This window comes from Artemia sp. Qi Xiang Cuo, chromosome 3 (genome assembly GCF_049724085.1).
Source record: "Artemia sp. Qi Xiang Cuo chromosome 3, ASM4972408v1, whole genome shotgun sequence".
Classification (NCBI taxonomy): domain Eukaryota; kingdom Metazoa; phylum Arthropoda; class Branchiopoda; order Anostraca; family Artemiidae; genus Artemia; species Artemia sp. Qi Xiang Cuo.
Window position 1 is genome coordinate 10122264 of NC_142796.1, and position 16672 is coordinate 10138935.

Consider the following 16672-nt stretch of genomic DNA (forward strand, 5'->3'; position numbering starts at 1 on the left):
TGTTATTGGTAGTTTGGAGAATAGGTAGTTTTGGTGTTTATTCGGTATAGATGATTTATGGGTATTTGAAAAAAAAAAAATAATAATAATTCTAGAAAAGCCTAGTTTTCCTAATGGATAAAATTCCTCCGTATTTTGTACTGTACACAGGAGATATTACAGTTAAGAAGACACTTAGCTTAAAAACCTGAACATTATTCTCATTCACAATTTGCAAGCACGTGACATTCTTTTGAAAGAGGGATAGAATAAAGAACATACAATTATACAAAGCCGTAACCTGACCATAAGGAACAGGACAACAGGAATTTTTGCAAAATAATATTATAAAAGACAAACTAATCTTGACAGAATTTTCTCTTGGCAGTTTATCAGGAGCGCGATAGAATCTAGAAGACTAACTCCTGGGACATAGCAAAAGATAAAAAAAAATATCAACTTCACTATACAAGATTAGGTTACATTAACAAGATTAAAGAGTGATACAGGTCTTTCAGACATCATAGCCGATCCGTGGACACTACATTTGAGCCAGACCTCTAACCCAGGGATCTAAATTCGGCAAGGCGTCCAACTTATTTAGGAATTAGTCCACCCATGGATAAAGTCTAATACATAGCAATTACAAAATATATAAATTTCTTTAAAAATTAATCTGAAAATAACTTAAAAGTGAGACAACATTAAGTTTACCTTGAAGAAGACGTGTCAATTTTGAATCTCTATAGCTAATATGCTTCGAGTCACCTGCTCCCAGTTTGCAGATAACGTTGCCAAGTGCTAACAACCCTGCATTTATCTTAATTCCTTCCTGAAATCTATTTCCGGTGGCCTTCGTCTTGGCCACTCTTTCTGACCCAGCTAAATCCACCATATGAAATTGAGATGACATAAACAGAGCACTAAAAAAAAACAGATTAAGGAGGAAACAGCAAAGAGCAGGGAAATCTGATACGAGTGGATATTTAAGTTGGCCTCCGAGAAAAAAAAACAACAACAATACACATATAATATATATATATATATATATATATATATATATATATATATATATATATATATATATATATATATATATATATATATATATATATATATATATATATATATATATATATATATATATATATATATCAAGGAGGCACACTTGTGCCTCTATAAAGAGGCGACCCACCACAATGTTAAGCGATTTCAGGTCCTAGAGGTCGCAGAGAGACGGCGGTAATCGCATTTTGTAGCCCAAGCTCAAACTAAGAAACTTGCAAAATTTCATCCTCTTCCGACTTTATCTTCATGGGGTAAACTGGGCCGGAAGTTTCGACCCTCCCACAGCAGCCCCCTTTAACGTTGTCCTATTCGGCTGAAATTTAGAGGTTAAGCTTTGCTAGGTCCTGGGAGCTTATCTTCGAAATTTCAGCTCAATCCGATCACTCCTTCCCTGTTTTCCAAAAACCAGATATAGCCACTTAAAATTCATTTCTTTTTTTTCTTATCCACGCCTACAGGCCACACTTGGCAACTTATCCGGGTGAATGAGGACTCATTCGAAGCAGAATTCGACCTGTTATGGCCTTTTGATATTTTCAGACCGAAAAACTTATCCCCCGAATTTACATTTACGAAAAACCTCGTTTTCCTATAATAGCCCATGTTAATTTTTCCCACCACAACCCCCCTTTAACGTTGTCTGATCGGGCTGAAATTTAGAGGATAAGCTTTCCTGGGGCCTGGGAGCTTATTTACGAAATTTCAGCTCAATCTGATTACTCCTTCCCTGTTTTCCAAAAACCAAATATCAAGTTTTGTGGGAATTTGCTTGCGTCGAAAATAGATTTCATTTACTAAAAAACAATTACAATTGTGTCTCATTAGTCCAGCGTTTGATACTTCAGACTGTCAGGCAGAAAACTCGGGTTCGATTCACCGTCAGAGCAAATTTTTTATATACTGAATTTAAACTTTAAAAAAGAAACTCAGTTTCCTTTTTAAATTATTTGAAAAAAAATTACGTTTTCTAAAGAGTTAAAGAGGCTGAGTTACAAGGTCGACCCTTAAAACATACAGGGATTAGGAGGCACAGTTGGGGGGCTGTTAAAGAGGCTGAGTCATAAGTTCGAACCTTAAAACGTACAGGGATTGGGAGGCACCCTGTACGACGTGATTTGAGTAATCAGGAATTAAAAGTCTTAACACAAGAATGTTGAAGAGCGGGGGGTTTGGGGGCGGCAGCCCCCATCTTTAACTCCTGACACGATCAGCTAACAGTTAGTCAAGCCATAATAAGTAATAAACTGTACAAAAACGTGCAGAAATTATTTGAAAAAAAAACTACGTTTTCTAAAGAGTTAAAGAGGGTGAGTTACAAGGTCGAACCTTAAAACGTACAGGGATTAGGAGGCACAGTGGGGGGGCTGCCATCCCCCAAACCCCCGCTTTCGCAGCCTTTAAATAAAAAAAAGTTCTTTAAACTGAAAGTAAGGAGCGACATTAAATCTTAAAACGAACAGAAATTATTCCGTATATGAAAGGGGCTGTGCCCTCCTCAACGCCTCGCTCTTTACGCTAAAGTTTGACTTTCTCACAACTCTTTTTTTTAAACAATAAAAACTTTAGCGTAAAGAGCGAGGCGTTGAGAAGGGCACAGCCCCTTTACAGAGGGATGGGCTGTATATATATATATATATATATATATATATATATATATATATATATATATATATATATATATATATATATATATATATATATATATATATATAGGCATCCCTCTGGAATATATTGCTGAGAAATGTATATATGAGTACTGAGAGATTTGCAATTCCTTTTCTTTTGCTTGCTATATTTAATTCAATATTAGTTAAATTAATTTAAATTAATCTAATCGGATCCGATGAAATATTAAAGAAGATATGTAAAACGTTGGTGCAAAATACAGAAATACAACGAAGAGCGGTTAATAAGACTCTACTAAAAAGGAACCGTTTTATTAGGGTAATTAATCACATTTTGGAAGTAGCTCGCGAGTGCAGCTACTTTGAATGGCGACTGAAAGTGGTTTTAGAGCAACCTCGATAAAAATGACAGGACTGCATTTTGGAAAATAATACGATTCACGTCTTTTCAGCCCAAAGCGGACATCAGATTATTTATTAACTGCTTGAATTAAATCATGGTATAATTTTTTTTTTAACTTCAGAGACAACTTCCACTTTTTTTAACTTCCACTACCATTTTAGTGGATATCAGAGGACATAATACTAAGGGGTATGCAATTCCTTTCATTTGACTTGCTCATTGAGTTTGACAAGACATTAAAGTAAGTATTGTCCTAAGAGAAGCCATCAATTATCTATCTAAAGTGATAATACAAGCTTCCTGGTGTACATAATTGCAGCAACAACACAATGCTTTAGCGTTTTCCAAGTAAAGAGCCACGTGCCTCCCAAGCATTATTGTCTATTTGTTTTTCTTTTCCGGTCACCACATGTGAAAGGAGTAGCCATAGATACTTTAGAGGGCGTTTTGTTAAAACTTGAAAGTCTTATGGCCATTTTTAAATTTTGAAAGCGATTGGAGGGCAACCAGTCTTTTTGGTAGCCGCCCATCCGTAACGTCTCATGATACTTGATACATTAATAAGATAGTCATTTTGTTCAAAGTTGTCGACAATCAATAAATATGGCCCCGTAGACGACCTGCTCTCCATTTCCTAGGGTAAGGGTCGTAAACTAAGTAAATAAAATGTTTTTTAGAGACAGATTTTATAGTTGAAAAAGGGGTATACATTTGATCTTGGGAGTCAAAATAACTTGAAACTTTCAGTTCGTTTCCAGTACCAAGAGGAACACGTATTTTTATCGGGAGCGGATGTTAGGGAGCCTTCAATAGGTAAAAATACTTTTGTTCCTACCCAGTTTGAAATTTACAGCCATAAGTCCTTGGGCCAAAAGGCGCCTAATGTACAGAAAAAATTTTTGGGGCAAAGGACTCCCAAAAACAGGGTCTGAAAAATATCCAACAAAGTTTTCAAACAGATTAGCTCAAAACATACATCCTAAGTCCTTAGGCTAAGGGGACCTGGATACAGCAGTAAAAGTAGAAACACAAATATTAGTTCCCCCGGACATGGAGCTCGACAAAGATCCAAAATAACCCCAATAAACTTTTGATTCTCAGTCTTTTGAAACTTAAAACTGTAAGTCCCGAGGTCAAGCAGCCCTTCTTTACAAAACAAACCTTATTTTAAGGGCACAGATCCTCCAAAAATGAGGCACTGAAAAGGGATAATTTTTACCCTTATAACCTTGGACCGTAAAAACCCCAATGAACGCAAAAAACTTGAAAATAAAATTTGATGCCCCCGAGAATGGGGCCAGAAAAAAAGCAAATATTTTTTTAGCTCGGGCTATAAAACCCGTTTCTTCTGAATGCAGTTTCTTGATTGCAGATTGCATGTTTATTCTGAAACTTGGAGCAATTGTTTCCTCGGCTATGGGAACCAAACATCTTTTTGGGAGGGAGAAGTGCATTAAAGGATATAAAAATGGGCCAAAAATTTGTTGACCTTGATCAGTTTGGAACTTGTAGCCCGAAGTCTCCAGGCCAAAAGGAGAATATTATAAAAAAAATAGTTTGGGGACATGATCCCCGCAAAATCTGGTCCAAAAACTGATATTTGTGATCAGCCCAAAAACTACATTCTTAAAAGCTTAGGCTAAAAATACTCAAATACACCTGAAAAAAAAATACTGGTTCTCCAGAACTTAAACCAAGAAAAAAAAAAAAAAAAATTTATTAATTTAAACAATTAATATACCTTCATTAGTCATGAGTATTATCGTGATTTTCATTCTTTTCTGTTGTCGATGGTTTGACGAATGAGACTAGGGGCGTAATTTGCTATGGGGCAGGGGGGCAACTGCCCCTCACAGATCTCGGTTTGCCCCCTTCAGACCTGAATCTGCACCCCCCCCCCCCGCAGCTGAAATTTAGTTTCTTCAAAAATTTCGTCAAAACTGACATAAGCCTGCATAATTCAAGCATCAACAGAAACAGATCAGTTTTCTTTAGAATATATTTACCTTTATAGTACTATATAGTACTTTCATGGTACCAAATGGCTCATTTTTCAGTTTTTACTATCATTTTTACTTGATTTGGAAAAAATGGCTCCAACTTTGCTCCTCCCCTTAGGATTTTGACGAAATTACGCCACTGAATGAAACAACAGTCTTGGAAACACATTTCGTTTTCAGTAACATCCTAAGGACACCCGAATCGTTTACAGATTTTGACAGGGGGCAGAGTGTAGCCCTTCACTTATTTTTGATAGCTCTCTTTAGTAAACTTTGATTAGCCTTGTGATATTATTGATTTTTGTGTCGTTATTAATTGTATAATACATACAAAACACAGTTCTTGAAAAACAAATTCGTTTCCAGTTGAGCGAAAATCAACCTCTGGCCTCTAGGGGTTTGGGGTGGTAATAGTTCTAATCTTATTTGAGATAATTTCGGTTGGTTTTACGATTCATCTACTCATTCAAATCTATGTCTATTACCCTTACATTTGGCGCGATTATTTCTTTTAATTCATATTTGTTTTAGGTTTCATTTCTTCATTCATAACAATTTATGTTTGGTTTAAGTTTGAAGTGTTGCTTAACTTTATTTGTGATGAGTTTATGTTTCAATATGGCTCTTTAATTTCTTTTGAATTTTTTTCCAAAGTAGTATATGAAAAAAAAATTAAAATGTATCTAAAACCTGAAATAAGTGCAGTGACATTGAATAAGCACAATTTTAGTACAACTAAAATTTATCTAAATCTAAGACGACTGTAATGACATTAAATAAATTACTGTCTTACAAAATCTAAGTCTTATTAGACATTGGATTGTCGTTTACAAAATACTTGCCCCAATTTTGGAGTTGAGAGGAACGGGGAGAGGCGGAGGATATTTCCTTGGGGGAGGACCTATAATAAAAAAGAGTATTTAGGGCCATTGTTTTGCAAATTTTCACCCCAGATATGGGTATCGTTGTCTCCCTATCCCACACAATGTATAGGTATGATTATAGCATAGCATGTCATTTAAAACCCCAGAATTTACAGATTTTGAGTATATGTATTTTCGAAGCAAAAGAGTATACCAAATAATTTTTTTGCCTAAACACAGACCTAGCCCATGTCTAATCTACAAGGCCTACTATTTAGTGAAAAAAACAACAACATATTAATAAATTTAAAGACCACACCAATACCGACGTATTGATCCTAGGGTGAGGAGGATAGGAGGGGGATCTTCGACAAACATTTCTAAATAAACTTAATAATTTGTTTTTCACAAAGATTTGAGAAGTCTACATTATAGATAACGTTAAAAACGTATATTAAAAATAAAATACTCCTTACTTGTCTTTCCACTGGTCAACAGTCAATGTGAACACTGTATGGGACCGGCTAGATTTGTCATTCATCGCCGTGGCACCAATTTGTCTTCCTTTGGATCCCTAAAAATAAAGTAATTTATTGTGATAAACACAAAAAATGAAATGCCCAGAATGTGGCAACTTGGTCATTTCAAACTTCTTATTATCACAATTTATAGAATTGCCGACGCATACGAGCATGGGTGGCCGCTTCGTGGGGGGAGGGGGCAAGTATTAAAACAACTCTCCATGAAATAGGGAATTTTCTTTTACCAGGAGGAGGAGGATATGCGTTTTGCCTCTTAGGAGCACTTGTGTATCCAAGTGATTGCAATTTCAGTTTGGAATATTTAGTAATTGGCATTCATTTTGCATATTGGCATGTTGATGCACATTAGCCTTATCTATCAGTTACTTGCACATCCCGGTTTCTATTTAAAAAATTCAAGTAAAAATTAATTTCAATCAAAAATAGATCTGGGTATAACATACCGACCTTTACGAAGAAATTTATAAGAAAATGGAGGAGAAATTCCACATACCGTTTCATATATTTCAATAGCTATGCTACATTCTGATAGTATTTGCATAGAAATTGTAATATTTAAACACTTAAAGCACTTTGCAATTATATATTTTCTGAAGTACTTTAGTTGACAATACGTCAAACTATCTTAATTCGAAGTAAAACCATGTTTTAGCAGTGTAACTAGTATATTACCATAATATTTTTCTAAACAGAAGCTAGATATTTAAAAAATTTCAATAGGAGATTCTCTTCATTTGAAAATGCAAATTTCTCAATTAAATTCATTTGATAGGTAATTATTCAGTGCTTTACAATTTATTATTTACCTTTATATATCTTTTGAACCCTTATAACGGCAGAGTTGACACGTAAAGTTCATGCCAATATTTGCAAAACACTATAGTTGCAGTCTTCTCCTTCTGTTTCAGCTCTTCAGATTAAGATAGAAAATTTTTTTTAGTCAACCACACCCTGATTTCTCCTTTCGTAGATTTCAGATTTTTCCTTTCATAAATTCCTGATTTCTTCTGATTCCAGCATCCTTTTTAAAACACAATTTCAAGTTACCATCCTCCCTTGTGCTTCACTTCCTCGGTTTAGATTGAGTCATGCTGTCCGTCAAGTGTTTCCTCAGTTCTCCTTTCACTTATTCCTGAGTTCTTCTTGTTTCAGTCTCCCATTTAAAGAAGGATTCTAAGTTACTATCCTCTCACCTCTTTTGTTCATTCCTTTTAATTAAAATTTAGTCAATACTCCGCGCCGAATGTTTCTCGATTTAAAAAAAAAACGCTAACGGGAGGAAATTTGAACTCTGAGATTGAAATACCTACACGAAGATACGACAAGGCCCATTTCCCCAACATGAACAGAATAGGTTACCCAATGGAACAAGATAAAGAACGTAATGGGAGGTTGAAGTAGAATTAAGGTTCCCGAATTGCCCCAGGCGAGAAAGAAATCGAATATGTCCTTTAGCCAATCTGCAGGGAATCCTTCATATAGTTTCGCGGATATAGGAGTAAGGAATATAGTAGGAACACCGTCAAAGTCAGGCTTACCGTCTGTCTTCTTTAAATGGATTGTAAAACCCTGCTTTCGAATCTATGGATATTGTCCTGATTCGGCAATCTCGTTGAAAAGAACAGACAATAGCTTTAAAAGGAAGTCGCTAAAAGCACCAATAAGAGGAAACGAGATATCCAAAGGGACAATACTTTTTTCAGTCAATTTTTTCGATCTCCAGTGGGGAATGAAAGAGAAAAATGGGAAATAGCATCAGCCGATAATTAGTAAGATAATGCCAGAAGGCTTTGGCCAAAAGCAAAAAGGAACCTGTAAAGGTCTTTACTGATAACTTCAGAGGGGTTCTAGTAGTTTGAAATTCGACAAGTCAAGTCTCCTGCCGCACATTTTTTTTTCCACCTCAGTATACCAATTTTTCGGTTTACTATTAAGCAATATTCCGATCTTGTTTTTGCAACAGGGTCAAGCATGTTTTGGAAATGTTTTTTTTTAGCGTTTTTCTTAAGTTATTAGATTCTAACAGATTACCATTTCTGAAAATTTAATATATTTCAAATTAGTGTTGTTATTAGTTGACTGATGTAAGGCTTATCACTGGTTTTTTTTTTAATTTTTGTTTTCTGGGAATCAGTTTGATTGATTCACACGTGCAAGTAACTTCAAGTCAGAGGCAAAGCTAGGAATTTTAGCGCTTGGGGACAATGTCAGTTTTATTCTCCCTCCATCATCACTACCACACAGTAAGTAAACAAAATAGTAAAAAAAACTCGGATTGGCACCCCTTCAGAGGCTGTGCCTCAGGACAGCCAGCCCCCTTACCCACATCCCTAGCTACACCACTGCTTCAAGTCCCAAAAATCTTTTAAGGACAATTGTTAAAAACCTGTATTTCATAAGAAATGCAATGTCATTGGATGGCCGAAATAATTAAGACAGCAGAAAAACTCTTGCAACAAAAATGTAAAAGTTTTCCTTTCTAGTATAGTATGCTAGCCTATAGTTGTATTGAGGTGAACAAATTACCGATTCCAAGCATGATAGGGCTTCTGATGGTGATGTCACATCGATTTCAGACAACCCAGGAAGCTTGATTCCCTTCGCATCTTCTCTAATTTCGATAATGAACAATATACGCTGTGTCACCAATTAACTAGGGCATTGACATTTCAATGCAACAAGCCTTCAACTCAATGTTTTTAACCTTCTTTTCCCTGCAGGATCCTTAAAATTGGACAACTTAAACAACCCCAAAACTTCCATATTTTTATTTTGCCACCACTCACGTGGTTTCATTTTGATTGGAGCATAGCTCCTTTCATTATGAAAGGAGCATAACCAAAATCGTGGATATGATCCTCATCTATCTACACAGTTTACTAACTAAGCAAAGCTTGTCCTTTACTAGAAGATTTTTGTCCCAGTGATACCCCTGACAAGTGTTAATTAAATCAACGTAGACCTTACGAGAAAAAAAGAACAATAGTATACCCATATAGGAATGGAAAACATAAATTTTTATTCTTGAAAACATTCAGCCTACGAGAAATTTAAATCATCTCGGGTTTCTAAACGAAACTTTATCCACAGTTGCAATCTAGTAATATAAAAATAGGAGCAAGCTGTTTTGAAGTGAAACGTAAAGCACCAACTATCAGTTAATTTATATAAGATGCTGCAGCATGTTCATTACGAATCGTATCGATATTGAAATGGCATTTCAGGAGCAATAGCATGACTGGAGCATAGTGGGAGTAGCTGCAAAAACCAACCTGCAGATTGGTAGTTTTTTTTTGTCAAGCTTTTCTCGTTCTTTTTAAATTTGTTTTTCTTCAATGCAAACAACCTTGCAATTTAACGACAACATCCACACTCCATCACCAATATAGTAGACACATATAGCCAAATTTTGGAAACCGAAAAGACAGAGAACATTATTTGATGGGGAGTGGGAGGGGAGTCGGGGGGGTCTGAAATTAGATAAGTACATTTTTAGGCTCAATTTTTAAACTGATCAAAGAGGACATTTCCAGCTCACTATTACAAAAATAAACGTACAATAGGGAAGCTGAAAAATCAGAGAATTATATTTGATGGGAAGGGCTAAGGTTAAATCAGTGCATTACCGTGTGGTGATTTTTTTTTGGAACAATTAAATAACTGCATTTTTAAGCTCGTAATTAAGACAATAAAGGTCATAAATCTGTAGAGGGAGGGAAAGGAAAAATCCCAGAATTTAGTAGTGTCAGAAATTAAAGGAACGTATTTTTGAATTGACAACCTTGTGATTTTTCTGAGGGTTGGTGCTCTTCAGACCTATCTAAGCAACCCATCTACCCATTTTTAAATATTGCATAAACGATTTATAGATAAGAGACCATTTGGAAAATAATACTTTAAAAATAGTTGCTATAAGTCCCAAGGACATCAAAATGAAAACATTTTTTGCCCCCTGGTTCCATATTCGGTCTGTTCATACCTGAAAACGGATATTTTAAAAGATTTTTTTTGGTTGTTATACAATTATTGAGATTTTTTCGATGCGTGAATTATCTCCAATGTTGCCAAAATTGAATTGTGAAATGAGGTAAGTCTAAACTTTTCTTGTTTACAAACAAGCCCAACCAAACGTGTATTTCAACAATTTATCTGCAGCTGATTGTTGATCAACTCAAAAATCAATGGGGTAATACAACAATCATGTTCAGTCATGCTATTGAAAAAATATAGGCAAGTGGGAATATGTAAATATTAAGTAACAAAAGTTATATTTTTTTAATAAGAATAAAGGAAGGATTCTATTGATATATCAATACAGCAAAAGATGTATTGATGTATCAATACAGCTAAAGGGATAAATACAGCATAGCAGAATAGAATAATCGGTCTTCATAAAAAGATGTATTTGTAGGTAAGTCAATTAACTAATAATTTGAAGTTTAATCTTAAATAATGTTAACAATACCCACATTAAAGCACGTCTTAGATTTATGGCAGTGTAGTTTCCACTTACTCAGTTAGAAGAATAGGATTTTATTTTTAGTATCCTTAGTAACTTAAGTTCTTTAACTTAAGATTTTTTTTTTATTGCTGCTTTTTCATTGTATTACCAAAGTAGATTAATGATTTTTTTTTAAACATGAAAAACATCAAAAAGAACAAATATGACCAAAGAAACAAATGCAAACTTTTTTCTATAGATTCCTTAAAAATAATGTGTTTTGGATATGTTGAATTACTATAGCCGGTTTCATTTATATATATATATATATATATATATATATATATATATATATATATATATATATATATATATATATATATATATATATATATATATATATATATATATATATTTTAATTTCTGAGTCAGCATGAATAACCTTTTCCATTATTACTTTTGCAAGGTTGTGAATTTGACTGACATATACTTGTTCCATTTGAATTATCTGAGAAAGTTTCTTGGGAATGTTGCCAAACATTTTAACCCTAGAAAGGTAAGCTTCCCAAAAAGTTACGTAGATGGTAAGCTTTCGTAAAAATTACTACTTGCAGAAACATTGACTTTTAAAACTCATCACTTAAGTATATTTTAAAAGTAAGTGGGAATTATCAAAAATAGATCTTCAGATAATGTTTTACACAGCACAAAAGGTTGTTTTCATTTCTCGGAGTCACATGGTATGCATGACTTCGCACGGTGTTCACCGCAGAACGGCTTTTTGCAGTGGTTGCGAAAATTGGTAGTCATTCGGCGAATGCGGTCTGGGCAGAGGCTGAAGGTCTTTCTTCTCCCTTCCACAGACGTTCCTGAATGTATTTCACCTGTCACCTCCATTGTTTGACTGATATCGAGTCTGATCGAGCGCTGCAAAGTGGGGGTTTCTAAGCGAGTGGTCATATGCGGCTGGGTCAACTCTTTGAACAGAAAATTCATGAAATCCTTTCGTGAAAGTGGTCTTCCATCAGATTTGGAGATATTGAAGGAGTAGATGACATAACTTTTGATACGCGCTATGTTGATCAACCCATAAAACATGCACAAGGGCCACCTGTTTGTCTTCCAAGCCGCTGACATTGAACTACACATTTGGTCAAACGTGTCTACACTCCCTTTGGTGTTATTGTAGTACTCAATGATCTCAGGCTTCTTGCTTGGATATGTGATACTGGTACCCTCATGGCAAGTTGACAGAAGCAGGACCATTTGTGATGGCTTAGGAAGATAAGACACTAGTCAGCTCCCGATCGAAACAGAACATTGAGGTTCCTGTGATTCTCCCTTGGCTTACAAGCAGCTCTTCCGGAATTTCTCTCTTGTTTTTTCGTATTGTACCAACTGTAGTCAGTCGATACGGTTCTTTCAGTAGTTCTGCTGCAAACGGAATCGATGTAAACCAGTTGTCAGTCGTGACATTTCTATTTGTCAGTGTGAAAAAGTTTTGCTGCTCATTTGTTAAATCAGAAAATAGCCAAATTCAGCATTTTCATGTGCTATTTCCTCACGAAATTTGCTACGAAGCTTGTCAACAACGTTAAAAAACTGATCTAACCTCATTGTCCGAAGAAGCTTACTAATTAACAAGTTTTTATCAAAAAATTCATTTTCCTGAAATAGGTGAAAAAGTTACGTAGATGGTAAGCTTTTGACCCTTAATATCTCCCCAACCGGTTCAGATAATAAAACCTCGATGACGGCACAAGAACTGGCTAGTCATAATATTAGCATATCGGGGAGGTCGGTTCACGCAATGCATCTGTTTCCTTGGCAACCGCGAAAAAGTGTTTTTGCGTCGTAAAATTTACGAAAGCTTACCCTTCTAGGGTTAATAAAATAATCCAAGTGCTGAGCTAAGAAGTAATGGAGAACTCCATGTCTATAAAATCTAAAAAAAAGTTCTTGGACATGATAAATACTAAATTTCCACTGGAGTTGCATTAATGGGGCACTATAACAATTATTTTTACATCTCATGTACATTTTAGAAATGAATGTTCTCTTTTGATAAATTATTTTTCAGTTCAATGTGGCTTCTCTTCTATTTGAAACCTGTTCTATCAAAAAAATTCCAAATAAACTTTAAAAAAATATATAGAAGCTTAGTATTTTAAAAAAATAAATAAACGCTTCATTGAGTTCATTAATTAGCTCTAAAATACATAATAAAATAGTTTAATATGATGACCATACCTCAAGGAAGGACACTTTGACTCCGAAATTGATGTCACTATGCTTTGACATGGAGCTAAATATGTCCGTTATTACTCTGGGTAAGATTCCCGAACTTTCTTGGACACTACTATAGGTGAAATCAGCAGTACCCATTGAATGAGTTTTTCCTGACCCAGTTTGTCCATACGCAAGGATTGTGACATTATAGCCTGAAAATAAAATAGAAATCATGCAACATGTAGTAAAACAGATAAAGAAATCTACTGAAAATTCAAGAATGAGAAAATAAAAACATTCCTTAGCAAAATTTGCAGCTTTTTGCATGCGAGATTTAAAGAAAAAGTCTGAAAGATTCTAAGATGTCCCTAAAAGCCAATGATAAAAAAAAGGGCATTAAAAAAGAGAATTTAATGCAGGAAATTGTATCACCACAATCCTGGTGTTGAAAGTCAAAAGATTTTTTTTTAGTGAAGTAGCAAGGACTGAAACAGCCTAGTATAATGTGCATTATTCATTATCGTAATTATCAACTTAAAACAGATTTTTGGAGCCCTTGTTTGGGGTTCAGAGAAGGTGGTCCAAGCAAACAATCTACCTTTCATGAAAAATAAAATTGAGAGAAAGAATTTTAAAGCAAAATTTGAAAAATTCCCCATAAAAAAAGCATTTTGTGTAATAATATACATTAATTTCTTGCAAACAGGAACATTTTTTATAGCCTTGATTGAGATGTTGCCTCACACAAGAGAGGATTACAAAACAAGATGAGCCTTTTAATTCTATTTACAACTTCGGTGTTTCCTTGAGTCTTGCTATGTTGGTACAAAGCAAAAATGTTGATATTATGGTATTTGGTTAAGAAAATAAAATAAACTGGTACCAAAATGTATAACCAACTTTTGGACAATAGTATGAATTAAGCTGATTTAGCCAAAAGGGGTTAGACCACTAATACTTAATCAAATATTAAACAGTGGATTAATTTGTTTAAAAAGTAATCTTGATGTAGGATTTCTTTTCTGAATTAGCCACAATAACTACAAAAAATAACAGTATTCAATCTATCATTTTTTCTTGTTCCTAAATTTGATAATCACTAATGCCGCCCCCCCCCTCTTAGTGCCTAGATATAGCCCTAGACTATACACAAAATTTGCCAATTTTGTTGTTTTGCATTATTTGTACTTAATTTTTGGCAACAGTTTGTTCATAGTAAAATTTCTTCTGGTGATTTCTTTAAGTTCATCTATTATTTATCACATGGCGATATCCATTAAAATAACATCAGTCAACAATTGGACATTTTTTTGTAAATTGTTCCATTAAATTATTGAATATGTTGCCTAACTATGCTGTTGCAACAAATAATATTGCAGCTTTTAAGACAGCTTTGTTTAGAGCCTCTTTTTACAAAAGGCATATATGAAACTGCATCATCTCTGGTTTAAGTATAAAATATTGTATAGTACGTAGTTTATGTTGAAGCTTTTATTTTGTTTCTTTATTGTCTTTCTTGTGAGGTTTTTATATTGTTATTAAAAGTGATGTCTCTAAATTTTGGAATTTTGTAATGTGACATACCCATGGGACTTATTCATCTAAGAATTTTTTTTCCTGTGGGAAAGTTTTTTTTTACTGGAAAAGCATGCAAAAGCACAAGATGGCTGGCACCCGTCATTGCACTTCCTGGCTAGAGGGCGGGTTTGTTTCCTGCAAATATTAGTGATAGTAGGGGTTTGCCAGGGTAGTGTCTTTGGTCCCATGCTTTTCCTCATCTACAAAAATGACATGGGAGGCAGCCTTGCAAGCCCTCTGCACCACTTTGCTGACAAAACCACTACACACTCTGCGGTCCCAAAACACAAGGACCAAGCACAAGCCTCCCTTTCCCTACAGATGGATCTTTTTAAAATAAATTAAAAAAAAACCTTCCTAAAAATAATTTTTTCAAATAAAATTAAAGGCCCTTTTCAAATTAAGCTCATCAGATACAAATACATTTTAAAATTCAAAATCAAAACGACCAGAAATTACTATTAAAGAATAAATGAAACCCAAAACGAACAGAAATTAAATAAACAATCAGCAAAAACATTCAACAAGTAATAATATAAATGAATAAACAGATCTTTAAGCGAGTAATGCTTAGATTGAATATGAATATCAAGCTGAAAACAAAAAAAATATTTTCCTACTGAAGTATAAATGAAACTAAAAACGAACAGAAATTAAATAAACAATCAATGCAAACAAACATACAATAGATATTAAGGTAAATTAATAAATGAATCTTAAACCGAGTGAAACTTAAATTGAATATGCAAATCAAGCTTGAAACGAACAAAAATCACCACAAACAAAGAGTTTGGGTATGACCTCCTTCTCTCACTGTGAAATTCTAAGACCTACTGCGTCGTTGGTGCTTTACTGAAAACCAACTTTATGAAAAACACATTCTATTGTTTTCAACAATTAAAATAAACATTAAAACTACAGTAAAACTTTGAACTGATGAGTTTTGGGCGGTAATTGTCATTATGCATCAAATGTTCAGTTTAAATTACTATCACTTCTTAAAGTTGTAAAAGACGAAAATTGTTTTCCTAAAAACAAGTGTTTGGCCTCCTTTCCTAACTGTAAATAAAAACCAAAAGCCTTCTGCGTCATTCGCGCTTAACTGAAAGCGGATCATATTACAGATATTTTCTTTTCCAGTTCTTACAGTATTGAAAATAAAAATACAATTACAGTGAAACAAATTCTTAAACTGATGGATCTTTCAAAAATTTATATCATTATACATCTAATATTCAATTTGATGTTGTTTATACTTTCCAAGACTGTTCAAAATTAGTTTTCAGTAAAGTGCCAATGATGCAGTAGGTTTTAGACTTTTACAGTGAGAGAAGGAGGTCACACCCAAAATCTTGTTGTTGGAATTTTTGTCCGTTTCAAGCTTGATTTGCATATTCAATTTAAGTTATAACTCCCAGAGTATAACTTACAACGCCTATCCCTGGGCCCTGGGGGGTTGTGTCGACCCTGGAGTTTTAATACATGATGGTTGAACTACTTTTAACAAAATAGTCACCTGAAATTTTTATCGGATGGGTTTATCCATCCGATACACCCAAAGGCGTGGAGGGCGGGAGGCGCTAATTGCCCTATGATCTTTTTTCACTCTGAGAAAATGAACTACAACTATTAATTTCCATTCAAATGAGCCCTCTCTTATTTTTATAAGAGCATACCTTCAATAAGAACCAAATATGCCCCCAGAGCAATACTTACAACGCCTGCCTCGGCCCTGAAGGGGGGGGGGGTGTGTCGACACAGGCGTTTTTCTTATCTGATCTTTGAACTACTTTTAACGAAATGACCATACGCAAAGGAGTTTTTGCTACATGATCTTTGAACTATTTTTAACAAAATAGCTACCTCAAATTTAATCAGATGTATTTGGGGAAAAAGGCTTGGGCGGGGGGGGCAGTTTCTCTCTGATCACTGCTCAATTTTAAA

The 16672-nt window shown here is 34.6% G+C and overlaps 1 protein-coding gene across 1 annotated transcript in view; it reads right to left on the reverse strand.

The window, feature by feature from the left end:
- LOC148953747 (chromosome-associated kinesin KIF4-like) overlaps positions 1 to 16672 on the reverse strand; it is a 78108-nt gene that overhangs the window by 21769 nt on the left and 39667 nt on the right. Inside the window, exons 2-4 of the mRNA XM_089085876.1 lie at positions 13172 to 13362; positions 6415 to 6512; positions 694 to 902 (exon numbers count right to left, since the gene is read on the reverse strand). Coding sequence (XP_088942002.1) covers positions 694 to 902; positions 6415 to 6512; positions 13172 to 13362 — 498 coding nt within the window. The remainder of the gene's footprint in view (positions 1 to 693; positions 903 to 6414; positions 6513 to 13171; positions 13363 to 16672) is intronic.